The sequence below is a fragment of the Nyctereutes procyonoides genome, unplaced genomic scaffold (genome assembly GCF_905146905.1).
Source record: "Nyctereutes procyonoides isolate TBG_1078 unplaced genomic scaffold, NYPRO_anot_genome, whole genome shotgun sequence".
Classification (NCBI taxonomy): domain Eukaryota; kingdom Metazoa; phylum Chordata; class Mammalia; order Carnivora; family Canidae; genus Nyctereutes; species Nyctereutes procyonoides.
Window position 1 is genome coordinate 5,481,172 of NW_026575036.1, and position 27,668 is coordinate 5,508,839.

At 36.6% G+C, this 27,668-nt stretch overlaps 1 protein-coding gene across 2 annotated transcripts; it reads left to right on the forward strand.

Moving 5' to 3' along the window:
- The first annotated feature begins 34 nt into the window (after positions 1-34).
- On the forward strand, positions 35-27,668 carry PYROXD1 (pyridine nucleotide-disulphide oxidoreductase domain 1). 2 transcript variants are annotated; one of them, XM_055318575.1, is made up of 12 exons: positions 36-221; positions 4,985-5,065; positions 10,391-10,510; positions 13,105-13,233; positions 15,743-15,816; positions 18,648-18,808; positions 20,705-20,805; positions 22,613-22,748; positions 23,637-23,749; positions 24,338-24,460; positions 26,156-26,293; positions 26,955-27,668. In XM_055318575.1, exons 1-12 carry the CDS (start codon positions 138-140, stop codon positions 27,201-27,203), a joined length of 1,509 nt encoding a protein of 502 aa, XP_055174550.1. In that variant the 5' UTR covers positions 36-137; the 3' UTR covers positions 27,204-27,668. The 2 variants fall into 2 exon arrangements, with proteins under 2 accessions (XP_055174551.1, XP_055174550.1); XM_055318576.1 differs by lacking the exon at positions 10,391-10,510 and having other exon boundaries at positions 35-221.

Genomic DNA, 27,668 nt, shown 5'->3' on the forward strand with positions numbered 1-27,668 from the left:
TGGGCACCCGTAGCTCAGATTCCCAGGCTCCTACGCGGGCACCGGAAGTGGCCGCCCAGCTTGACTTCCGCTTCCAAAGCGCTCGCTCCCGGGGCTCGCGTCCTGGTTGTTGGTAAGCCACCAAGGAGTTTGAGAGCATGGAGGCCGCGCGCCCTCCCTCGACGGCAGGGAGGTTCGTGGTGGTCGGCGGAGGCATCGCGGGTGTCACCTGTGCTGAGCAGGTAAGCTGGGGCCTCAGAGTTCGGCCTCTTCCCCGGCCTGGGGGCGGTGGCGCTCAGGGCACCCTCCCGTCTCTCCCAACGGCCTTTCTCTAGATCCCTGTTAGCCGCTTCCTTCCCCGCCCCCACCCCCCACCCCCCACCCCCACTCCTTCTTGCTCTCCAGGTATTAGAGACTGTGAGGTGGCCCTTCGACGAAGTTCTTAGTACCTCTCGTTTCGCTCAGCCGCAGGGAGGAGTGGGGAGCAGGTGTTTCGGAAGGGGACCCCGAAGCCGACGGAATCAGACTCTGGGCCTAGTCATGCCAGAGCAGCAAGAGGCCTTAATTTTTTTTTTTTTGATTTTCATTTATTTTATGATAGTCAGAGAGAGAGAGAGAGAGAGAGAGAGGCAGAGACACAGGCAGAGGGAGAAGCAGGCTCCATGCACCGGGAGCCCGATGTGGGATTCGATCCCGGGTCTCCAGGATCGCGCCCTGGGCCAAAGGCAGGCGCTAAACTGCTGCGCCACCTCCCAGCAAGAGGCCTTAAAACTAAGAAGTACTTGGTCAGAAAATTCGTAGCCTCCTTTCTTAGTTAGTTGTTTGAATTCCAGCTTCCAAGTAAACGCCAGGTCCTTAGTTCATCGTCAATAACTGATTAAACCCTTACGTTGTTTCCTATACTTTGAACTCCCAAGATTAAAAGAGATTTCATCTTTAGTAATGTTTTGTAAAACAACCGGCAAGGGATTAAATGTAGCTGGGGAGTGCTTTTCTGATTATAGTGACTAATCAGACTATAGATATAGATAGATAGATATTTAGTCTAAAAAGGACTAGATTTTTTTTTTGTCGTTGTTAAGTAAACATTTTAAGTAAATATAAGCAGTTATTGAAGTCACAGAAGTAGTGCAAGAAATTCGAGTTGTTTGCAAACTTTTGTCTCCAGGTCTGTATTTTCCTTTTTTTTTTCCCCCCCCACCAAGTAAACACTTAAGATCTAGACAGCGTACTAAGAGCTGATTAGTTATTTATAAACAAAGCATGCTACTTCCTTTTAGGACTCACAGTCTAGTAGAAGAGTCATGTGGATAAATCGTTCCAATTTAGGGTGCCTGAAGAGTTGGTAGGGCATGAATTGATGGGATCCTTTTGTTTCAGTATAGAACAATGGGCAGAAGTTCACCAAGTAGACATGAACAATCAGATGGTCTGAAGGGAGGCTAGGATATAATGTCAGGTGGAAAAGCATGGCACTACCTGAGAGCAGCAAAGTTCAAAGTACGTGGTGTTGAGGGGAGGTAAGCGGAGATGAAGCCAGAAAGGTTGGCAGAGACCAGATCACGTAAGTCTTGCTAAGAATTTAATAAGAACTTGCGAGTAGGAGCTGTGGCCAAATGTGGTCAAATGAAAAATTTTGAGAGGTGATTAGTTCCAGTGTGTTTGGGGCAGGGGCAGCTGGTTAAAATGAGACTGGTAGGCCAATTGGAAGGCGAATTTAGTAGTATAAAGAAATTTTGAGGGCCAGGTGTAGCAATGAAAACAAAGTAGGGAAATAAATCATAGAAAAACAAAGAAAAGAAAGGTAAAGAGAGTGGTAATATTATCAAGTTATTATAGAAAGTTCAAATAAAGTGATATTAAAAAGAATTGGTGGAATTTAAGGATGTATAGGTGAATAGAAGATGCTCTTTTTTTTCTTTATTGAAGTATTGACGTACGATATCCTATAGGTGTCTGTGTCTCATAGTGATTGGATATTTTCATACATTATGAAATGATCACCTCAGTAGGTCTAGTTACTCTCTATCACTATAGAAAGTTATTACGATATTGTTGATTATGTTCTGTATGCTGTACATTACATCCCTATGGCTTATTTTATAACTGGAAATTTGTTCTTCTTAATCCCTTTAACCTAATTTGCCTGCCTCCCCCACCCCCAACCTCTTTCCCGTCTGGTAATCAACAGCCTGTTTCTCGTATCTATGAATCTGTTTTGTTTGTTTTTTTAGTTTCCACAAATAAGTGAAATTATATGGTATTTATCTTCTCTGACTTATTTCACTCAACATAATACTCCCTGGGTCATTCATGTTGTCACAAATGACAAGATTTCATTTATCTTATAGTTGAATAATAATATTTCATACCACATCTTTTTAATCCATTCGTCTATCGGTGGATGCTTAGGTTGCTTCCCTAGCTTGGCTATTGTAAATAATGCTGCAGTGAGCATAGGAGTGCCTGTATCTCTTTGAATTGCTGTTTTTGTTTTCTTCAGGTAAATATCCAGAAGTAGAATTGATGGGTCATATGGTAGTTCTGTTTTTAATTTTTTGAGGCACCTCCATACTGTTTTCCATAGGAGCTGCACCAATTTACATTCCCAATAGCAGTATACAATGGATCCCTTTTCTCCGTATCCTCACCAACTCTTGTTATTTCCTATCTCTTTGATAATAGCCAGTGGGACAGGTATGAGGTGATGTCTCACTGTGGTTTTGATTTGCGTTTCCCTGATTAGTGATGCTGAGCATGTTTTCAAGGGTGTTGACCATCTGCATGTCTTCTTTGGGAAAATGTCTATTCAGTTTCTCCCCACTTAAAAAGAAATTTAATATTGTGTAATATTTTATTAACCTCAATTAGATGTATGATATCCTTTCCCATTCATTAGGTTGTCTTTTTGTTTTGTTGATGGTTTCCTTCTCTTTGCAAAAAATTCTTAATTTGATTTAATTTCATTTGCTTGTGTTAGCTTTTAAGCTTTTTGTTTTACCTTGCCTGAGGAAAATAGTTCAAAAAATATTGCGAAGACTGGTGTCAAAATGCTTATTACCTGTGTTTTCTTTTAGTGTTATGGTTTCAAGTCTTATATTCAGGTCATTAATCCCTTTTGAATGTATGTTCATATATGATGTAAGGTAGTGGTCCAGTTTTATTCTTTGGCATGTAAGCTGTCCAGTTTTTGCAATATTATTTATGAAGAGACTTTTTCCCCTATTGTACATTCTTGCCTCCTTTATCAGAGATTAATTGACCATCTATGGGCTTCTTTCTGAGCTATGTGTTCCATTCCATTGATCTGTGTGTCCATTTTTGTGCCAGTACCATACTACTTTGGTTAATACAGCTTTATAGTATGGTTTGCAATCAGGGAGCATAACACCTCTAGCTTCGTTCTTCTTTCTCAAGATTGCCTTGCTATTTGGGATTTTCTGCAGTTTCATACAAATTTTAGGATTCTTTTTCCAGTTCTGTGAAAAATGCCATTGGTATTTTGATGGGAATTGCATTGAATCTGTAGATTGCTTTGGGTAGTATGGACATTTTAACAACACTAAGTCATAAGTCTTCTAATCCATGAGCATGGTAGATCATTCCATTTATTTTTGTCTTCCTAAATTTCTTTTCAGAATATATATCTTTCACTTCTTTGTTTAAATTTACTCCTAGTTGATGCAGTTGCAAATGGGATGCAGTTGTTGATGCAGTTGTAAATGGGATTGTTTTCTTAATTTCTCTCCCTGATAGATCATTATTAGCGTATAGAAATTTGACCACTTCTGCGTATCAATTTTGTATCCTGGAATTTTACTGAATTCATTTTATTCTAATAGTTTTTTGATTGAACATGCTCAGTTACAGTGGTATATAAGGTAAAGAACTATTTCTGCAGTGAACTATTTCTCCACTTGGTGGAGTTGAGGAACCGGAGTATAATTTAAGAAGATTCTTTCAAGAAGTTTAAAGTGGGAAACAGAGAGGTTGTAGCCAGAAGAAAATGATGAAAAAATGGCAAGTTAAGCCTCTAAATTGTTCTTTTTTTTTTTTTTTTAAGATTTTATTTATTCGAGGGGGAGGGAGGGAGGGAGGGAGGAGGGAGGGAGGAGCAGAGACACAGGCAGAGGGAGAAGCAGGCTCCATGCAGGGAGCCCGACGTGGGACTCAATCCTGGGTCTCCAGGATCACACCCTGGGCTGAAGGCGGCACTAAACCGCTGAGCCACCTGGGCTGCCCAATTCTGTTGAAGCTAATACTAAAATGGTTCTGTTTTTCCAGGGTGTATACTGGTTCAACATTTGGAAGAGGCAGAATAGTGATGCCAAAGCATTTGGGAAAAGTCAGGCTAGGAGTCTGAATTTTTATTATTAGTAAGGATTTGCTGTAATATTATACTTGTGCAAGGAAGTGAAAATATTATTTTAATGTTTTTATTTATTTATTTGTTTATTTATTTATGATAGTCACACAGAGAGAGAGAGGCAGAGACACAGGCAGAGGGAGAAGCAGGCTCCATGCACCGGGAGCCCGATGTGGGACTCGATCCTGGGTCTCCAGGATCGCGCCCCGGGCCAAAGGCAGGCGCCAAACCGCTGCACACCCAGGGATCCCGAAAATATTATTTTAAAATAAATAGAAGCTGGTTTAACTGTTAATTAGGAAAATATTTTCCTCTCTTTCTCTGCATGACTTTAAATTGGTATGTAAAGTAGTTAAGGAATACCTCTTTGCATCATGTTTCTTGTTCAGCAGGTCTTTGTTGTGTTTAGTATAAATATATCCTTCGTTTTGTCAATATCAGAGTTGAGCATTACTCACCACCACCCTATAAATAGGAACAAGCCCCAGAGTAATGGAAACCATTAGATGTTGAAAAGTGAGTTTATAGTTTTCCAGGTTAGTAACATTATTAAAGTTGCATTATCCCCCATGGTATATATATATTAACACTTAATCTTATTTACCATATATTTTCTCCCAACTTTTTTTTTTTTATAAGTTGGCTATTCAGTTTCCATCAGAAGATATCCTCCTGATAACAGCTCACCCTGTTATTAAAGCGGTTACAAATTTCAAGCAGGTAAGAATCTATTTATAACTTTCTTAGTATTCATGTTCTTAGTTTTTATTTATTTTATTTTAAAAATATTAATTTATTCATGAGAGAGAGAGAGGCAGAGACATAAGCAGAAGGAGAAACAGGCTCCTGCAATGAGCCTGATGCAGGACTCGATCCCAGGACTCTGGGATCAGGACCTGAGACAAAGGCAGACACTCAACCACTGAGCCACCCCAGGCATCTCAGTATTAATGTTTTTAAGTTTCAGTGACTTTGATAGTAGTGTAATTACAGTTTTCAGATGTTTAAAAGGACAAATGTTCTTTTGATAGTCATTTTAAAATCAAAGCTCAGATTAGAATTAAATTGAATACAAAAAGTACTCAAATGATTTGAATTTGTAGTCCTTTTCTTTCTTCCCATCTTTTCCTCCCACTCAGAATTACTTCTCAGAAAATTTTAAATAAAGCTCTTTTGAGGAAAAATGCTATGCAAATGTAACTATGAATACAAATACATTTGGATGTCCGATTTATTGCAGTTGTATATATACATATGTATATAGTGTATGTGTATAAATGTGTGCCTTCGCAAATCAGAAAAGTGCTTCCTAGGCAAGTTTACACTTGCAGATAATGTTTCAGATGTGTAATAAGCATCTCAAAACACTTAGTAGTTCCATGAATTTACATTACATGCATCATATCATTACATTAGGAGTCTGAAATCATTTGGGTCATGATATCATAGAATAGTCATCTCTAAACATTTTTGATATGGTGTACCTCACATCAAAAAAGTTTCGACTGATGTCCTAATATATGTATATTTACATATTTATAAATTATGCATATACTGAAGTTATAGTGCCTATGCAAAAAATTACATAAGTAAATCTTTTGTTCCCATAATTCAGGGAAGAATCCTACCATAATCTTTAATATAAGTTTTCCCTTATAGTCTGATAATAAAACTTTCTCATGTTGTAAACCCCTAAGACCAAAGGTAATTTAAAACAGTATGTTGATCCTTTATAACCTGCTTGGAGGTATGTAAAAGATCTTACTACCTAGGTACAGCCAAAGGACTTACGGCAGGATTGAGAGAACAAGAGAATAAATTATGGCTATCAGTCTCTTAAAAGAGAAAGCATATATATTCATTTAAAGGATCAGAATGTATTGCTGGGCCTTGCAAGTGTTTTCCAGAATGAATTTGGTGTAACTCTTACGTAGTTATAAGACTTGAGTTCAATGTTTGCTAATTTTGTAAATTTTGTACAGTAGAAGGAGAAAAATTCTTAGGTTTTAGGCCTAACTTATTTACTGGCTGCTTGGTTAGCCTTGGCTAATCTCTATCTCAGTTGCTTCACTTAAAATATTAGGATAATACCTTCCTAATATTAGGATAATACCTTCCTTGCTTACTTAACAAGGTTGAGAGTTTAAGATCTACTAACATGTGAAAGTGCTTTGGAATAACAAACATGCAAATATCAGCTAGTCTTAATATTCAGGAGTAGGAAATTGCATCCTTTTTCTCATTTTTTGAGCATTTATACAATGTATCAACCAGTGTGCTAGGCACCCAGAATATAGAGATAGAAAGTATAGAACATACAACAGAAAGTCACTACTGATTATCTCTGGAATCAAGGGACAGCAGTAGTGGTGGGGTAGTGTGAGATTCAGAGAATGAAAAAGAGGCACATTTTATTTTATATTAGGTACTGTTTGCTTTCATGGCATGTGTAACTTCTAAAGGAGAAAAAAGATTATTAATAATAACTCACATTACTTCTAGAACATTTACTATGCACCAAACTTCTAAATGTTTTAAATGTATTAGTTTAATCCTTAAGTAACTCTATGAAGTAAATTCTTTTATTACCCTACTTACAGTTGAGGTAAATGAGTCATAGTGAGGTTGGGTAAATGTCTGAGGTGTATATAGATAGGTTTTGAATACAGGTCCTTTGGCTCCATGGCCCTCATGGTTAATGAGTAGCACTTTCTCAGAATGATTCCTTTCTATTGGGGCAACAAATCTGTAAGACATAGTTATCATACAATATGGGAATTGTCCTCATTGTGGCAAAAAACAAAAACAGCTGAGGTCATATTGCAATATGTGCATAATCATTTTTATAAATGTATTATGAATGAGTGCCAAAGCCTGCCTTTGGGGACCCAGAAAGGCTTTACAAGGAAGGGTACATTGAAACTGAGACTGAAAGAGTAGTAGGTTTTCCCATGTCTGTAAGAGATAAATGGAGGCAGGCAAGTGCCAGGTGCATGAAAGTATGTGGCTGTGCAATATGCTGTAAGAGGTACTAATTCAGTGCTGCTAGAGTATGAAGTGTGAGGTGGAACCAGTAGACAGGGACCAGACCATTATGGGCTTGTATGCTAGGTACAGAATTCTATTTTATCCAGATTTAGATGATGCCATACTTTTGGAGGATTTCCAGTAGGTGAGAACACTGGAGATGATAACTTAGTATTCATCATTGTCTCAGTGTCAGCTGAGCCATAGGCATGGGATGCAATTTATACAATGAAAGAGCCCAGGAGCAGGGTCCTGTGGAACACTGACATTTAAAGGAAGATCACAGAGAAAGGAAGACCTGAAAACAGCCACTCTTATTAGTCTAGTTTGAGGAGAAGAACTATGAAAGAGGAGTATCTCTGAAGACATGGAAGGCAAAAATTTAATTAAGAGAAGTGGTCAGGAACAGCCCTGGTAGCTCAGCGATTTAGTGCCGCCTTCGGCCCGGGGTGTGATCCTGGAGATCCAGGATCGAGTCCCACATTGGGCTCCCTGCATGGAGCCTGCTTCTCCCTCTGCCTTTGTCTCTGCCTCTCTTTCTCTCTTGCCTCTCATGAATAAATAAATAAAATCTTTAAAAAAAAAAAAAAAAAGATTAAGGTGCCCCCTTAATCTGTCTCATTTTTTTTTTTTTTTAAAAAGGTCAGTGGTGTCAGATCTACAGGAATAGTAAGGTCAGACAATGACTCAAAAAAGTGCCTATATCTAGTAAAATCTTGGTGACTTTGAGGCAGTTTATACTGTTTTCAGAAGTTAGTGAAGGTAACTCTAACATGAAGTCACCATAACTTTTCTTTTTTGGAATTTAATTGGAAAGGTAGAAAAGATGGGTGGCAGCAAATAGAGGACATGAGGATTAGCATTAAGTTGAGTTTTATTCTTTTAAGATGAAAGATACTTTAGCTTGTTTACCTGTTGATATTAAGAAATCAGTAGGAAAGGCTGTAGATAAAGGAAAATAAGGAATACAGAATAAGGAAAGAGTTCTGAGGAGGTGAGAGACAGTGGGATATAGAGCACAGATTGCTGGATTCACCTTGAAAAGGTAAAAACCGGTCAAGGAAGGCAGACTAAGGGGAGAAATGTATAGATGGTGGAAAGAAGTAGTAAGAGTTTTTAGTCTCCTTGAACCTAGAAGTAAAATTATTTGCTGGGAATGCAGAGGAGGATAGAATGTGTTTGGGAAACAGAACAATGAACATTTGGAAAAATTACTGAGGGATGGAAGATGTTGCTCTTCTCACTATATTGACCCTTAAACACCTATTGTATAAGAACAACCATGGCTAAAGTGTACTAGAGGTCCCTGTATTCTTCTCTGCCACAAACACAGTTAAATGAATTAAAGTCAGTAAAAAAAAAATGCTAACTTTACTAAATCCTGACTCTTAAACTGCACATCTTTTTAATACCATGTATGATGGAATGGGATGTAGGCATAGGCACTTGTTCTACGCACAGGAGTGGTAGTGTCTCAAGGAAAAGCAGTTGTGCAGTTGCCAAGTTGAACACCAACTTTACTTGAAAGAACAACTGACAAACTAAAGTTTTGTCATATTTGGAAAATGAGTGAAATAAGCCTATCCCTTCAAGGGATACAAGTGACAGTATTTGTTGCCAATTAGAGCTTTCAAGCCAGAATTAGAATTTTGGAAAACTTAGGTCTTCACTCTGAGTCTTATAGTACTTAAAGACTTCTCTGGTGAGATTGTTGGTGATAATAATGATTTTTTTGATATTGTAGTGATTTGAAATGTGTTAATGTTGGGAAGATTTCCATAACTTAGGAAACCACTATTGTCCAGATTATGAATGTGATGTTACAAGATCCATTCAAAGTGCAAGATAGACCAGTGGACTTCACGGTAACAGAGTATGAAAGATTATTTTGATATGGTTTCAAATTCTACATTACAACTAATCTTTAAGAAACCATGCTTGTTGGGTTTTAGTGTAACATCAAAGAATTAACAGCTGCCTGAAAAGGCTGCATATCTGTGTGAGGCTGAACCGTCTTCATATACTTCAGTCAAATTAACATACTGCAATAGTTGGAATGCAGAAGCAGATCTTTTATTAAGACCAGACATTAAAGAAATTTGCAAAAACATAAAACAGTACCATTCTTCTTAATTTCTTTTGGAAAAATTGTTAATTTTTATTAAAAGGATATTATAAAATGTTTAACATGTTTTGGATTTTTTATTCTAATTGATTTAAATATTTTAAATTTTTCTCAGGTTTCTTATGATATAGCAGATATCACTGGGTTTAACTCACATGGACAATAGTTCTTTGGAGTCCTCAGTTATCTGTAGGAGTATTGTAAAGGAGTCTTGAAACTAAAAGGTTTGAAAACTACTAGGGGCTGTGTAGTAGGATTTCCAAGTAGTAGTTAAGGGGTAGCTGAGGTCACATGCTATCTGCAAGGTGTGGTCCTTCCACGACAGACCAGGTATAGGACTGGAGAAAGCAGTAGTTGGATCTGTGGTTGCAGCTTTGCAGGGTAATGGTTAAAGATAAGAGAGCAAGGAAGTAGAGTTTGGGCAAAACATGATATGATCTACAGTGGAGTCACAGCTGCACAGGAAGAAAAGTGAGTCCAAGAGGATGCTACTAGGTGTGGACAATAAGAAAGAGTCTGAAGGCCAGATCACAATAAAGTTAGCTAATGAATGGACAGAGAAAACTGTAAGGATAAGGAAATCGACAAGCTGTGTGGTGAAAGTATGCAGAAGTAAGTAGAGTCAGCCCTCATTTTGCAGGCTAGGAGACTAAGGTGCAGTGACCTGGCTGCCCTGCCTGAGTGCTAGGACTAATACTTGAGTTCAGGTCTTAAAATGCGGAGTTGGCCCTCTTTATGCTGTATGTGATGTGACTGGCTGACTTTATTTTATGAAAGTAAGTACATGAAGTAAGTAGTGTATAAAAAGAAGTGACAGTATTTTTATTATTTAAATTTTTTAAAAGGAAACATTTATTAAAAACATACATTTTTACCTTTTGGATTTAATACAGGTTTCTAAAGTATTAGAGGAGTTTGATGTTGAAGAGCAACCAAAAACCATGTTAGAAAATCGCTTTCCCAACATTAAGGTTATACAATCCGAAGTAAAGCAACTGAAAAGTAAAGAACACGTAAGAGGATTTTTTTTTCCTTAATTACTATCCACTGTTCAATCTTGATGAATTTTTGCCTGCTTTCTTTTGACCCCATCTGTAGCCCCACCATGGCCAAGAGCCCTAGCATATAAAGTTTAGTGACATTGATTTGTATTATTACTGGGAAAACTTACACTTCTTGTGAGTTCATTGGGATTATATAATTAGTTTGATTTAGCATTTTAGGTTTTACATTTTACATGAGCATTAATGTTTGTATGGTGTCTACTTTGTTCTGGACACCATGTTAAGTGCTGGGATATGACAGGAACATTACAGGGAACCTGCCCTGGGAGCTCCCAGTGTTGTGGGGAATATACACGTGCATGCATATGATGCTAGGGACATGCAAAGCACAGTCACTGAACTCTTATCAAAGGGCTGATATGAGGGATTTGGGAGGACTTCACAGAGGGAGTAATGTTTGAACAGGTTTAAAAGGTGAGTGAAGTAAGAGTTCTTAATTAGGGGCATTGTAGGAAAGAAAAGGAGGTTGGTTATTCAAAGGCTGAAAGCAAAGGAAAGGGGCATATGGAAGAGTGACGCTGTCAGAGGACTCTAGATGGGGACAAGGAAAGGAGATGGGCAGATGAGGCCAAACAAATAGGGCTGCAAAGAGCTGTTTGCATCATGCCAGGAAATTCATTTATCATCAGTGGAGGCAGAGTGATGATATACTGTCCTAGGAAGGCAGATCTGATAACAGTGTTGAGGATAAGCTGGTGTGAGTCTCTTGTGGCCAGCAATCAGATCAGAAGGTGGCTGCAGTGATCCAGGATGGTAGAAGGCCTGAACTAAGGGACAGTGTAATGGGAAAGAACAGCCCAGATATGAGTGACATTTCCACTATAAACTCAGCAGGACCCAGTAACCCACTGCATGTGGGAATGCAGACAGCAGGCTCAGGAAAGTGTTGCCAGGTGATCAGCAGTATCCTCAGATGAGCTTCAGGCAAGATGGGCAGTAGAGTTTGCAGTTGTTTCTCTAAAGCAGCTCTAATTTGTGAGTTCTTCCTTAGGGAGAAAACACACATATGACACATTCAAAACAAATAGAAAAAAATAAATAAGAAAAAGTACTGAATTTTATGAGAAAAAAATAAATCTGAATCCCAAAACCAGAATGAATCCTAATATTTACAGTAGTATATATCCCATATAACATTTGTGTCTGTTAATTTTCAAATAGATGTGTGCTCAAAGGTATACTAATAAATTGTGAGGGAATTCATATTTGGGCATGTGAATAAATCAGTGCTTCCCATTACTGTTGAAAGTGTCCTAAATGAGATCATGTGTGTATTCTCTTATCCTTTATATTCTTTAATGAATTACAGATTGTGTTTTATCTTCATGTCTACTTCCAAAAATTTAACAGTAGTCAATGAAGAGTTTATGTGTTTGTTTTTACAGTAGTTAAGTGCAAATTATTTTTTTAAATTTGCTCAATGTGTATAACTTCTGTTTGTCAGATAAAATTCTAACTATATTATCTGCAGGAAGGCTTGTACAGAATTTGTATACCCATTATATTGTGTTGAAATATTAGCTTTATGTATTTGCTATGCAGTTGGAGAGTTACAATGGTTAACAAAGTCTCAGTCGCTATCAAGTGCTATAGTTACAATTTGCCATGTTTTATAAACACACACAGGACACAATCTCTAAACCACTCTGAAAAAGTCTGGTATCTCATAGTCATATGTGTGTGTGTGTGTGTGTGTGTGTGTGTGTGTATACACACACACACATATACTTACAAAGGGCTACTACTTATATGTAGGTTTTTGTTTGATATTACAGAACAAAAACAATGGATTTCAAATATATATTTTAGGTTCAAATCCAGACTCAATCAAAAATTAATATAAAGAACTTTAAAGCTAGTACATGCTCAGATTTAAGGTTAATATATTTTTCACTTAATATGAAAATATCCCCAAAGAGCATTTATTTGCTGATAAAGTGATTGTTATTTGTACCTAAGAAAACTATACTGGTTTCTTTTTTTTTTTTTTTTCTTTTTGAGCACTTTTGATGTTTTTAGATTAAGAAGACATACATTGTAACCTTTTCTGCCACATTGTACTCCCCTGTACCCATACCAGTTTTAAGTCTTAAAACCATTAGAATTACTAGATCTAACTACAGTAATTTCCACTGAGATCAGAAATGTACATTAAGGCCTGCCCTGGGTATAACATCAGAATGTTCAATTAAAAAAATTCTAAATGTTTAGTTTCTAACATGAGGTCAACATACCTCCCCGAATATCATGAGATTAAGTTTTAAGCAAAATTCTGGTGTGAATGTACCTTTCAGGGAGAGATAGTTTTCACCAGATTCCCAGAATGGTTCATGACCCCAAAATGATGGCAGATCACTGACTGGATGGGAGACTGCATTCTTAAGTTTACTTTGATTTGCAATCGCTGTAACACAGTATTGAGTGCCACCAAGATGCAACATTAATGTGTTTTTGCTTTCTTGAATTTTTTATTTGAAATGAAATTGTACCTACCCATGGGTAAATGTTTCTCCCTTCCCCTTCCTTCCTCTGTGTTTTTACAGTGCATTTTAACAGGAGATGGCAGTCAGCATGTGTATAAGAAACTCTGTCTGTGTGCTGGAGCTAAACCAAAGTTGATATGTGAAGGAAATCCTTATGTATTAGGAATCCGTGATACAGACAGTGCTCAGGTAACATTCTGGGGTTGGGTCATAGGAAAGGAACATGAATATTTCTTAGATTTTTCTGTATTTGAATCAAAGTACTCACAGTGTTAATTCCTAAATCTTGGAAGAGTTTTTTAATGATCCATAAACCAGAAAATAGTTACAGTGTTTTATTATTGCCAATTTCAGATAGGTTGTAGCTGATAATTTTCCCTGTTTTTTAGTTCATGCTGATGCTCTGTGTTCTTTCCATTGTCCGATGTGTCCCAGATATAAAAACTAGGCTAAAGGTTTTAACTTACATTATGCATACGTTTATTATTGTACTTTGGGAATATGTGATTTGCAACCTAAAAAATGGTCTTTTTCCAAAAACATAAAGCATATCCCAAACTTACTGAACTTACCCCTTAGCAAAGAAGTTAACATTCAGAAGATTTGAGGTACAGAATCATGACGGAATCCCAGAACGGAAAAATTCATTTGGTTATTGTTCTGCTTAGGAACCATAATAAATTATCCCAAAAAGGTAAAACTCTGTGGAACCTTCCACAGCTTCTGGTAACGGATTTCAGGGCTTCTGACTTCATTGACCCTTCTTGCCAAGAAGCTCTTTCTGGTTGCCAGTCATAATATTCTTTTTGTTTGTTTGTTTAAAGATTTCATTTATTTATTCATGAGAGTCAGAGAGAGAGAGTGGCAGAGACACAGGCAAAGGGAGAAGCAGGCTCCATGCAGGGAGCCCAATGTGGGACTCGATCCCGAGTCTCCAGGATCAGGCCCCAGGCCGAAGGTCGCACCAAACCGCTGAGCCACCCGGGCTGCCCCAACCAGTCATAATATTCTATCTTACCGGGACTGGGACGCCTGGGTGGTTCAGTGGTTGAGTGTCTGCCTTTAACTCAGGGCATGATCCCAGGGTCCCGGGATCAAGTCCTGCATTGGGCTCCCTGCATGGAGCCTGTGTCTCTGCCTCTCTCTCTCTCTCTCTCTCTCTCTCTCTCTCTCTCTCTTTCTCTCTCTCTCTGTCTCTCATGAATAAATAAAATCTTTAAAAAAAAATTCTATCTTACAACTCAAGCTCATTGTTGTGGTTCTGTTCACAGGGTGATAATTTACATTTATTAATAATGTTTTATATTCTTGAAAACTGATGTTTTCTTTCAGCTTGTTTTTAATGAAATAGGGATTTTGAGACAACTAGAAAAACTTTATTATCTTCTCGTAGACATTTCAAGTTCCTGTTACCAGAGATTGAGTTCATAACTGTGTTCCTCCACATATATGAACTCACTGGCTGCTTATGATAATCCTGTAACAGTATTACTCCCACTTTACAAATAGAAAACTCTGATGGAGACGTTATTTATGTATAGTAAAAGTTACCAGAAGTACAATTTAAACTCATGCCATTCATCTCCACATCCAGTTTTTTTAATGGATCTTAAATTATTTACTTTGCTCAGTGTAGCACAAGCTAAAATTAACTTCAGGCTTTTTTTTTTTTTTTTGTAGCATTTTAAACAAGTCAGTTGCAGTGGTTACTGACTATTACAGTAAGTTTTTGGATGAATTTAATAGAAATGGTAACTTGACATTGTAGGAAGAGGAATTTGGCTATTCAGGTGTCACCGTGAAACAGTGGGACTATTCTGTACTTTTGGAAGTGCCATAAAAATGAACATGGCTTCCCTAAGCACATTGTGATCTTTTTTAGAGGGCAGAAGTGCAGGGTGGGAGAGACATCAATTATTGTCTTATAAGAACATAACATTTTTTTTCTGATAAATGTTAGACATTATTGTGCCCTCTTCTAATAGCTTTATTTATATTATCTTAATTTTTTTTAAAAGATTTTATGTATTCATGAGAGACACAGAGAGGCAAAGACATAGGCAGGCTCCCTCTGGGGAGCCCCATGTGGGACTCGATACCAGGTCCCCAGGATCATGCCCTGGGTGGAAGGTGGTACTAAACCGCTGAGCCACCCAAGCTGCCCTATTTATATTATCTTAATGCTTACAGAGACCTAATGAGATTGAGTCGCTTTTTTTTCCATTTATAGTTGAAGAATCCAAGGTAACTTGCCCAAGTTACTAACTCCTAGAGCAGGGACTCTTCCTGCAAGTTTTTAGTGTTGAGTGACTCCACAGAAAGTGTCAACTGAAGAACTAGATGAAAAAGAATAATCCTGTATGCAGGATACAAATCAGTCCTGTTAGTAAATTGATCTGATCAAGTAGTTGGGAATGTGACGGACTAGAGGTCATGCCTCTTGCTGAAATTTGGAACTATTCTAAATGTAATGACCTAAAAGGCAAGAAAAGTCTGAGGCATCGCTCTGAAGGCAGCTTGGGTGAAACAGCACTTGTAATATTGGGAAGATGTGTCCTGCAGAGTTGGAAAGTGAGATTTATTCTGTTCCTTTGTAAATTGGATAAAATTCTTACATTTAAAAAATAACAGCAAAGCCTCTTGCTTCAAGGTTTGCCCACTATTTGTGAAACATTGTCTCATTTTGTTTTTAAAACAGGAATTTCAGAAACAGCTTACTAAAGCTAAAAGAGTAATGATTATAGGGAATGGCGGCATCGCACTTGAACTAGTGTAAGTATTATTTTAAAATACTATTTAAACACTGTTCGAGGATTCATGTGATTATTGGCAGACTAGAAAACATCTCGGTATTCCGAAATTCAAAGATAAATGTAATTGTTTTTCATATATTTTCAAGGAAAATATCGACTTTATCTTTTTTAGTTTTACATGGAATTTATAGTTGCAGAAGTCTCATTGTAAACATGACTTCAGGGAATGTTTTATGTCTCAAGGGGTCACACACAGGTGACTGCATAGATATGACCCATAGATGGTAAGCATGTAGTGTACTGAAAAACAATTCAAATGTGCTCACTTTTAGAGATTTCTAGCCACAGCCCCCACCACTATTTATACTCACCCTGCTTCACTCATATGGTTACCCATCTGGCCCATGACTCCTATTTCAAGATATGTGGTATTCCAGCTCTTGGGTTTTTGAAAGTTAGAAAATGTGAACACATAAATTAATATAAAATACTATTTTAAGATGATATTTCAAGATCAAAAAACATTGAGGAATAAATATCCTGCTATGATATATAGAGCATTGATTCTCTTTGTGATTTTATCTTCTGATGGATGGCTGACCTGGAATAGTCAGACTATTCAGACTAGAAAGTTGAGTCCAACTACAAAGAGGACAAATTTGTATCAAAATTTGAATTTGCCAAAGCCCTGTCCATTCTAATTCTCGGACTAGGTTTTTGCTCCTTTTTTTTGACAGGATGGTGAATCCCAGTGGAAGCTTGTAAACGAGTCCTAAATTGCCTGAATACTAGGAATGTCAGTCATTCTTGTAACTGTGAAGTATTTGGCATTGTATGGGGAACTGCAGAGAAGAAAACTAAGTCAAACCCAAACAGGGCCAAAAGGAGGGAGGCACATGACAAACTTTCTCCCATCAGTGATGACCAGAAGTATAACTTAATACTATTAATATTTATATTGGCAAATTTTCCTACATTCAGAAATGTTCAAAGTCTTACAACTTTCTGTTCCTCATTTTCTTTAGGTTGGAGATAGACTATATAATTAAATAAAATTCCTAAAGAAAAGCCATATATAGTGCTGTTGTCTCAGCTTAGGTCCAGTGATGATCAAGTGTTTGTCATCTCATGACGAAAAATGACATACACAAACACGTTGTATTTTTCAGTAGTCCTCGTGTTCCCCTGAGGCTAATGCTGACTTTCTTCAGTGTAGTTTTCTTCTTTACTAGTGTAGGTTAATCCTTTCCATTTCAAACAGACTTTTAAAAAAAAATAATTTCACAAAACTGTACCTCACTTTATTTTTTTAAGACTGGTTTTAAAAATGAAAGTATTTCTGCTTTGTGTGATATCTCTGTGATTATGCCTTTCTGAGGGCATAGTTCATAGACTAAGGGGAGTACACAAGGTGTCCTGTGAGGTAGGGCATGTACGGGATTTGTTACTTATTACTGTGGCCTATAAGTCAAGCATTGGTATTTTAAGCTATACTGATAATGTGTTATACTATTACATTATTTTAAAATTTTTAGAAAATGGTAGAATTTCTAATTTATAAAAGCTAAAGAAAGTATTTCATAATAATGATGTGCCTATATGTAAATTAAAATATTACTGAATATTTGTATATTTTGTTTTCTGCTCATCAGTAATCCTGTATGACCTAAGCACCATAAAATAGAATATTCTCCAAAGAATCTGAAATTGAGTAACTGTAAATACTTATTTTTGCCATAGGGGAGCAGGAAAAATAAAGGCTCATTAGATGTGGCAGGGAGATCCTTTACCATATTGTCAGAAAGCAGGATTGTCAGGTGACCTGAAGTCAGATGTACTAGACCTTCTTTTTTGTATCATCTGTTTATCGATTAGCCTTGAAAAGTCCACGTGTTATGTTATAGCGTCTGTGACATGAAGACAATACTTTGACCAGAAGTCAGCATTAAAAGTTCTTAACATATGATACTCTTAGTACCATTACAGGTTCAAGTAGAATCTTAGTATATTTAAAATGACCATGTATCCTGTTTGTCTGGGATTGTCCCAGTTCATCAGTTAACACCAAAACAAGTATTAATAGCAGAAAAATCTAATGGACTTCAGGGACTTGGTGAAATAAATACTAGGCAAACCACATTCTCCATGACCAAAACTAGAGATAAAGCAAATGTGCAGGAACTCTGGCCATCTCATGAGTTCTGATGGCCTATGTACACCAAGGCCATTCCTTTCTTGATTTTTTTGTGAACTGATCTTTCTTTGGCTGGATGGCTGGAAATTTCTGGGGCAAAGGGAAAGGATTGCAGGGTAATGGTTCCTTTATAACAAAGTTAAAATTTTAGTTAATGACTCTTATTCTCTCCTTTTTATATCTCCTTCTATAATGTCGTGCTTTGAGTATACAACAAGTTGAATATACGACTTGTTACAAAAGTGAGGTATTCTAGTATTGTAACTGTATGCCATCCATCCACCCATTATTGATTACACTATAACCATATCAACAAAGCACTGCTCACTCATAGAACCCTGGGGAATATCCATATAATAACTGTGTTGGGGAAACTGGAACTCTAGAAGTGATGGTCATTGCAATGAAATTTTATCTGATACTCAGTTACATATGTTTGTTATTTTTATGTTCTTTCAATGAACTGGTTAAATTTCTTTATTCTACTTTAACTCTTTTTATCCTGAAAGAGTATTACATTCCTAGTTATAATCATTCTTGGTCAATTCGCCTTAAATTACTTTCTTTTGTCTTCAGAGATAATTATTATTTGCAAATACAGAGATTTCTTCTCAGACTTTCGAAATTGGTCCAAATAATTTTAATATTCCGTTTAGGTATGAAATTGAAGGCTGTGAAGTCATTTGGGCCATTAAAGATAAAGCTATTGGGAATACGTTCTTCGATGCAGGAGCAGCTGAATTCTTGACTTCAAAGCTCATTGCTGAAAAACCAGAGGCTAGAATTGCACATAAAAGAACCAGATATACAACTGAAGGTAAATCTAGCATCTAATTCATTGATTCACAGATGAAACTATCTAGTTTCTTAGCTATATAGAAAAAGGCTATAAGAATATTGAGCAAAGTATTATAGTTGGGAATAGAAATATAGGTAATATTTATTTCTGTATCTTATATGACAGATTTTCCAGCATTTTTTAATGACAAATATATATAATTAAAACTGGAAATATAAGTGAAATAAATGAATCAGCCCATCTGCATCTTTGCAGACAGATGGTACAACTGGATAGCACCTCAAGTAATTTTACAAAAAAATGCAGTTAGTTAAAAAAGCATGGATACAAACCTAGTTTTTTTATTATAAGATCTTTTTTTTAAAACTTTTGGTTTATACAGTTCAAAAAGAATTTATAAATTTTGAGGGTGCTAAAAGTTGACAAAATGTTTAAAAATTGGCTGATATTTTATTGAATTATAACTACAATATATTAGTTTCAGGTGTTCAAGAATAGTGATTCAGTATTTTTATACATTACAATATGGTCACCTTAGTAGGCTTACTTACCCTCCGTCACGGTACAAAGTTATTACAGTATTGACTGTATTTCCTGTGCTGCACTTTACAGCCCTGTGATTTATTCATAACTGGAAGTTCGTACTTCTTACTCTTGTTCACCTGTTTTGCCTGCGCACCAGTGCCTCCCTTGTGGCAACCACCAGTTCTCTATACCTGAGCCTGTTTCTGCTCCATTTTGTTGTTTTAAAATATTTTTTCTAGTTTAATTTGCATGCATTTATTTAAAACAATTTTACTTAAGTTTAACATAAAATGTTAGTTTCAGGTATACAATAAAATGGTTCAACAATTTTGTACATTATTCAGTGCTCCTCATGATAAGCGTATTCCTAATCCCCTTTATTTCACCCTTCCACCCACCCACCTCTCCACTGGCAGCCACCAGTTTTCTGTATGGGAGGCTGGTTCTTAGTTTGTTTTTTGTTTCTTAAATTCCACCTGAGTGAAATCATATGGAGCTTGTCTTCTCTCTCTGACTTCATTTAGCATAATACCCTTTAGCTCCATCCATGTTGTACATGGCAAGATCTCATTCCTTTTTAATGGCCGAAAAATATTCCATTGCATATATACCCCACATCTTCTTTATCCATTCATCAGTGGATGTACACTTGGATTGCTTCCATAGCTTGTTTCCAAATAATGCTGCAGTTAACATAGGGGTACATCTTTTTGAATTAGTGTTTCATTTCCTGGATCATATGGTAATTCTGTGTATCTATTCATTTATTTGTAATTCTATTTTTAATTTTTTGAGGAACCTCCACACTTTTTTTTTTTAAACAATGGCTGTACCAATTTGCATTCCCATCAACAGTGCATGAGGGATCTTGTTTCTCCACACCCTCACCAAGACTTATTTGTTCTTATCTTTTTGATTCTAGCCATTCTACAAGTGTAGGGTGATAATTCATTGTGGTTTTGATTTGTACTTCTCTGATGGTTAGTGATGTCCCTGTTAACCAGCTGTATGTCTTTGGAAACAGCTGTCTGTTCAGGTCCTATGCCCATTTTTATTTTGGTTGTATTTTTGTTACCAAGTTGTAGTTCTTTATATATTTTGGATATCATCAACCTCTTATCACGTAGATCCTACCCTTCATATTAACCATGTACTAACATCCCCCAAACACATTGTGTTTATACTCAACACTTGATTGAAAGATAATTCATTTCATAGCTCTATATCACAAAACATTAAAATAATGATCAATTCAGGTAACTTAGTTTAGTCATGCTGTATGTATGTATGAGAATCCTAATATTGCCTAAAAGCTTGAGAACACAAGTATACTTTTCTACCTGGCAATTCTTAGATCATTTGAATTTTTAATTAGGTTTATCTTTTTAGGAAGGAAAAAGGAAGCACAAACCAAATCTGGTGCTGGTAATTTGGGCAGTGCCTTGGGACCTGATTGGCATGAAGGCTTGAATCTTAAAGGTACAAAAGAGGTATGTATTCATATACTAATTAAATATGCCTAAGATACAATTTCAGATTCTTGAACCATTCATAAAGACTGATTACAAGTAAGTCAGACAACTGCTAGGTCCAAAGCTCTAGGACAGACAGAACCAGTGGCACTTGGCCCAATTCCGTATTAAAGATAAGTGAGTATCTCATTCATCTAACTCTAGCCCTTCTTTTTTTTTTTTTAATAAATTAATTTTTATTGGTGTTCAGTTTACCAACATACAGAATAACACCCAGTGCTCATCCCGTCAAGTGTCCCCCTCAGTGCCCGTCACCCATTCACCCCCACCCCCCGCCCTCCTCCCCCTCCACCACCCCTAGTTCGTTTCCCAGAGTTAGGAGTTTTTATGTTCTGTCTCCCTTTCTGATATTTCCCACACATTTCTTCTCCCTTCCCTTATATTCATTCCCTTTCACTATTATTCATATTCCCCAAATGAATGAGAACATACACTGTCTTTCTCCGATTGACTTACTTCACTCAGCATAATACCCTCCAGTTCCATCCACTTCGAAGCAAATGGTGGGTATTTGTCGTTTCTAATGGCTGAGGAACATTCCATTGTATACATAGACCACATCTTCTTTATCCATTCATCTTTCGATTGACACCAAGGCTCCTTCCACAGTTTGGCTATTGTGGACATGGCTGCTAGAAACATCAGGGTGCAGGTGTCCCGGCGTTTCATTGCATCTGAATCTTTGGGGTAAATCCCTAACAGTGCAATTGCTGGGTCATAGGGCAGGTCTATTTTTAACTCTTTGAGGAACCTCCACACAGTTTTCCAGAGTGGCTGCACCAGTTCACATTCCCACCAACAGTGTAAGAGTGTTCCCTTTTCTCCGCATCCTCTCCAACATTTGTTGTTTCCTGCCTTGTTAATTTTCCCCATTCTCACTGGTGTGAGGTGGTATCTCATTGTGGTTTTGATTTGTATTTCCCTGATTCCAGCCCTTCTTTTTAATTCCTCAGCTAGAGATTTTCAGGCCTAGACTACAGTGAGCATAGCTATCCTATTTTAAATTAATCTTTTCTTAACGGTCACTTGATATATAATATTTGAAAGGTTATTAGACAAATTCTAAATAAAATATATGTTTAACACCCTAATTGGATAAGCAGATGACTTGCTGTTACTCATTTTATTTATTAGATCTTTCTGTTTTTAAATAGTTAAGAGACTGTGATATTTAAATACTGTAAGGAGCATTGGAGATGCTACATGTAGGGGGCATACATGGAGTCCTTATTACTATGTATCATTTCTTTTCAGCCTTGAGTAGTTTGGAGGGGAGCTGGCTTCATGATAAATCTGATTTTTGTGATAGAAATTATACAAAATCATTTCTTCCTGCACCTTCAGATCCTGAGATTAATAGTATTTTTAACCTGAGAACTTCAGCAGTTTGGTTCAGTAAATATTATCTCCTACATACTTGGCACTTTACTAAGGTTCTGGGATATAACAGTAATTGGGCATGGGCTTATCGTCTCTAGCAGTTGTTAGTTTTTAAAAACTGTATAATTATCACTGAGGTTTATATTAAAAATTGTGCACTTGGTGTCACTTCCCATTGGAACTAGTTCTTTTGAGTTCTGAATGGATTTCTGCTCACTCCCTTCACGCACAGAAATCAAGGTTTATTTTGGAACATCTAGTGTGTTTCCATTTATATTGTAAGATTTTTTTTTCTTTATGTTTCTACAGGTATTGTAATTTTTTTATCATCAGTAACCCATTTCGTTTTTTGGGGAATTGTTACGGTGACCAGTATTTCTTTTAGTTTTCTCATAAGGTCCACATTGAAACTATGTGTGAAGTAAAGAAGATTTACCTTCAAGAAGAATTTAGAATTTCTAAGAAAAAGTCCTTACCTTTTCCCAGAGACCATTGTAATCAGTCAGTCACAACTGATAAAGGTAAGTAATAAAATAAAAACTAAAATAACCACTAATTTAAAAAGAAAACTTAATCTCACTGTGTTAAAAACTTTTAATTTCCATATGGAATTTAAACATAAAAAGTAAAAATGAAACCATTACTTAATACAAGTCATTTCATTTTTATTGCTTAGTCTTCAAGTTTCCTGATAATTTGTATTTAGTTTTACATTTTACATAGGACTTCGTGGTGCAAATGACCACCACAGTTCTGTGAGTCAGTCAGAATATCTTGCAGATCAAAACAAATACAAACTAAAAAAAATCCTTTACGATCTCAGAGGTGAAGTGACTTCCCCAAATCAAACAGTAAAAACCTATAAATTTGGGAGTTAGAGATGATCTAATCCCTATTCCACACTTCCTGTGAGAATTACCACCATTTGAAGAAATACACTCAGCTGAATTAGCATATGAGATAGTCCACTGTTTTTGAATTCTTTGAATTTTTCCATGGAAAAAAGTAGTGTTAAGAGTTTGAATATGAATGTAGGAAAAGATTGAAAAGGAAGTAATCTATTTGGACTAAACTCTCAGTGAAGTAAATAGTTCAATACTTTTAAAGAAATAATTTATAAAGTGATTACCAGTTTTAAATTCATTTTGTTAGAAGTTCTTTGAATTTGAAGGAAAATGTTTAGAATGCCATAATTGTGTTAAGTATACCCAAAATATGGAGGCAGTATGGATTGCTTTATAATCGCTTAAGCAAATGTGTACTTTATAAGAATTGTCAAGGTGTATGTTTTAAAGTCCTCTCCTGCCTTTTTCTTTCACTCTTTGTTCTAGACATTACACATAATGCTAATGATAGCTGGTGGTGATTTCATTTGAAAATAAAGTTGGGTTTTTTTGTTTCTTTTAAAGAAGCATGGCCCGTATATGTGGAATTGACTAATGAAAAGACATACGGCTGTGATTTCATTGTCAGTGCTACAGGAGTTATACCAAATACAGAACCTTTTCTCTGTGGCAACAATGTAAGGTGAAATTTTTTGTCCTATGAATATTTTTAAAGTAGTATGAGATATCTAATTCTCAAGCCTAAATAACCATTCATTGTTTTAGTGTAAAACTGTTTTAAGGAAGCTGAAAACAATTTAGTTTACATTCATGTTTTGATTTGCAGTATTTCGTATTGCCTACAGTCTTTAAGCAGTTAACATCCCAGCATAAGGGTCCTCATTAATGGGACATAATGCACAACTCATTTGTCTAAAGGTTGATGAGACAGTCACCTACGAATTATTACAAATGATTCCTTTAGAGAAACTATCTAGCACTTGAAGCTTACCTAATTGAGGATTATTATTATTATGAGTGGTGTAGTCACATGGTTACTGAGTGTTCTTGATGCAAATGTAAGAATTTTTGAGTTGGTCTGTCCTACTAGGATTTTGGTTCCCTGAAGATTCAGCTGAGAGGTCTTAACTTTGCAACTGTTCTTTACTTTCTCCCTACACATCAGCATACCAAGGTGCAAAAATTTGACTTGTTCTTTTACTTGAGAATGAAGACGACATCTTTCATTTTTCTTCCCACATATGCTTATCAGGAACATTGTTTAGTTTGATCTAGGAGAAGATGGTGGCCTGAAAGTGGATGCTCACATGCACACGTCTGTCTCTGATGTCTATGCTGCGGGTGATATCTGTACCGCGTCCTGGCCACCCAGCCCATTCTGGCAGCAGGTGAGCCAGCATCTATGATCATACCTTTTTATTTTTCTTTAAAACTTTATTTATTCATGAGAGACAGAGAGAGAGACATAGGCAGAGGGAGAAGCAGGCTCCATGCAGGGAGCCCAATTTGGGACTTGATCCCAGAACTCCAGGATCACACGCTGAGCTGAAGGCAGACACTCAACCACTGAGCCACCCAGGTGCCCCCACTTTGCTACTTTAAGTAGGAAACTATCACAGAGTTTTTTGTGACATTAAAAAAAAAAAAAGAATTTTTCCCCTTTGGTAAGATATTATAGTGATGGAACAGACTGGGAGGTCTTGTGATTTAAAAAGAATTATGGGCTGTTACTTTGTTTTTCATCTTTAAATACTTTGATCAGCACTGTCTAGTTAAGTAGCCACTAGTTACATATCTCTATTGAGCACTTAAAATGTGCTGAGTATGAGTGAGAAACTGAATTTTATTTACATTTAAGTTTCAGTAGCTCCATTTGTTTAGTGGCTACCAGACCGAACAGTGCAGCTTTAGATGAATAACTAACTGTATAGATGATGACCTTATGGGATCCTGAGGACCCAGTTCTGTTTCTGTGGGAATTATGACTGAAAAAAACTTCCTAGAGTGAACACCCTTCCTCAGCTGAACAGCTCTGTCCAACTGGGTGGCCACTTCCTCCTGCCCTCAGTGCTGCCGGCTTCCCCATGGCAGAGCAGAAGTCCTTGAGGACAATACTCAGACTATGACCATAGTTGAGGTGGTCTTAGGAGTAGACACACAGGTAGACATTACAGATAAAAGAACTACACAACATTCGGTGAGAGACCAGCTCCACAAGTGGGGGTTTTAGTTCCTCAGATTAACTACGGAGTGTTAAGTAGCAGAAGAGCTAGATGTATTTTAAGAGGCAGCTTCAGTTCTTTGTTTTTACATACAGCAGAGATAACAATCATAGGAAGAGTGCTTTCAGCTTGTTTCTAAAGTGCCAGCTTGTTTTAAGACCAATTTAGTTACCAGGGCATAGGCTAGCTTATTTAAGTCTCTCAATAGCCATGGAATAGGTAATATGCATTTCAGGTAAAGAAATTAAGGCTATTAATTAAATAAAAATGAAAAGTTAAATATATAGAAGATTTGATATTTAAATCTCTTGAGTTTCAAGGCCAGTGTTCTATCAGGTATTCCTGAAACTTTGTAGAAATAAACATACAGTAAAGAAGAAATTAATAATGGAAGAATTTAAAACAAATTCCTAGGACTGGTTGCTGAAATATGGTAAGATTTCCTAGGGCTGGATGCCAACTTATATATTGCCTACCGAAGGATTAGAAATGAATTTCCAGTGATAATTCGTCATCTCTACTTATGCCATTGATGAATTTATTCTGAAAAAGAAGACTGGTTAATTAGTATTCTTACCTGATTTACCTCCTGAAGTGTTTTAGTTATTTGTAATAGTTTATTGAAACATACAGATTTGGTAGCATCCTTTAATTTTAAAGGCAGTAATTTGGATAGAATTATGAAACAGCAAAATCGTTCAGTTAGTGTGGATTGATGACTGCTTCTATGGCAAAGAAAATCCCAACTAGTCATCAAACTTGCTAGACCTAGCCAGTCTCGAGGACTGTCAGGGTTCGTTAAGGTGCTAGCATTTTTAAAACAAGGTCAATGAAAAATTTTATCTCATGTTTTTTTTCCAGATGAGGTTGTGGACCCAGGCTAGACAGATGGGATGGTATGCAGCGAAATGCATGGCTGCAGCTATTTTAGGAGAATCTATTGACCTGGACTTCAGCTTTGAACTTTTTGCTCATGTAACAAAATTTTTTAACTATAAGGTAAGCAAGATAAGCAAATTAGTGTCTTTTTATTAAGTCTTGTAACTAAAACCATGTAAATACTTACTCAAATGAGAAAATTAGATGTCTCTTCCAGGCTTATTCTCTGCTGGTACATTCTGAGATTCAGTATTGCTTTGTGAGAGGAACCAAAAGCTATTGTACCCATAGCACTCAAGAATGAATCAGGTGTGGAGTGCCTGGGTGGTTCACTGAGTTAAGTGACTTACTCTTGGTTTCAGCTCAGGTCCTGATCTCACAGATATGAGATTGAGCCCCACATCTGAATGTGTGCTTAGCATGGAGTTTGCTTGGGACTCTGGTCCTCTACCCTGATCTCTAAAAATAAATATGTTTGTTTATTATTTTTGAACCACCTGCTTTGCCATACGTACTATTTACTCCTCTTTACTCTGAGGCAAGTTTTTTCTTCATGATTCTAAGCTGATGTAGTCCAGATCCTACATATTTAATTCACTAGATATTTTTAATGTTCATGGAAATTGTGTGGTGGTGTCATCCATACATAAATGCAATGCCATTCAAATGTTTTCTTTGAGACACTCCCCAATTTTCATGAATAGATTTTCCTGCTGGCCACTCTAGCATAACACAGTATAACTACATAGTGTTTCCTTTATGTTTTTATTCCTACATTTAGGTTGTGTTGCTGGGAAAATACAATGCCCAAGGTTTAGGTTCAGATCATGAATTAATGCTGAGATGTACCAAAGGACAAGAATATGTCAAAGTTGTCATGCAGAATGGGCAAATGATGGGAGCTGTCCTAATTGGTGAAACAGACTTAGAAGAAACGTTTGAAAACTTAATTTTAAATCAGACGGATCTTTCATCATATGGAGAAGACCTACTAGATCCAAATATTGATTTAGAAGATTATTTTGATTAAAAAAGGCATTTCTAGAACAACATAAAATTCCAAATAGCAAAAGTCACAATAAGGTAAATGACTGCACTAATTTAATAATGATTTCAGGAGGAAGTATTAGAATATTGGAAAAAGATACGTAAATTATTTGATCTTTACAACACAAAACTGCTTATGTAAACGTAGGGATTTAAGTTACTCTTTCTGATTTAGCTTTGGAGCAGATTTAGCTAGGTTGTTCTCTACTTAGCCAACAACTTGGTCTGGTATGTCAGAGAGGGATATGGTTTCAAAAGGTTTATAGTTTTACAGAGAGATATAGCAATATCTTATTTGCTAATATCATTTGTATTAATACTTTGTTTACATTCCTACAGCTGTTATGAGCTGAAATCACTCCTTTTCTGTAATAGGCCTATGTCTGATAGATAACACTGTATCAAAAGTTGGTTATATTAAAAAAAATAAAGAGTTATGTGAACTTAA

Coding starts and splice junctions, on each gene's coding strand:
- PYROXD1 (XM_055318575.1), top strand. CDS start 138: ATGGAGGCCGCGCGCCCTCCCTCGACGGCAGGGAGGTTCGTGGTGGTC. Junction 10,511..13,104: donor AACTGAAAAGTAAAGAACAC/GTAAGAGGATTT, acceptor GTGTTTTTACAG/TGCATTTTAACAGGAGATGG. Junction 20,806..22,612: donor ATCTTAAAGGTACAAAAGAG/GTATGTATTCAT, acceptor TATTTCTTTTAG/TTTTCTCATAAGGTCCACAT.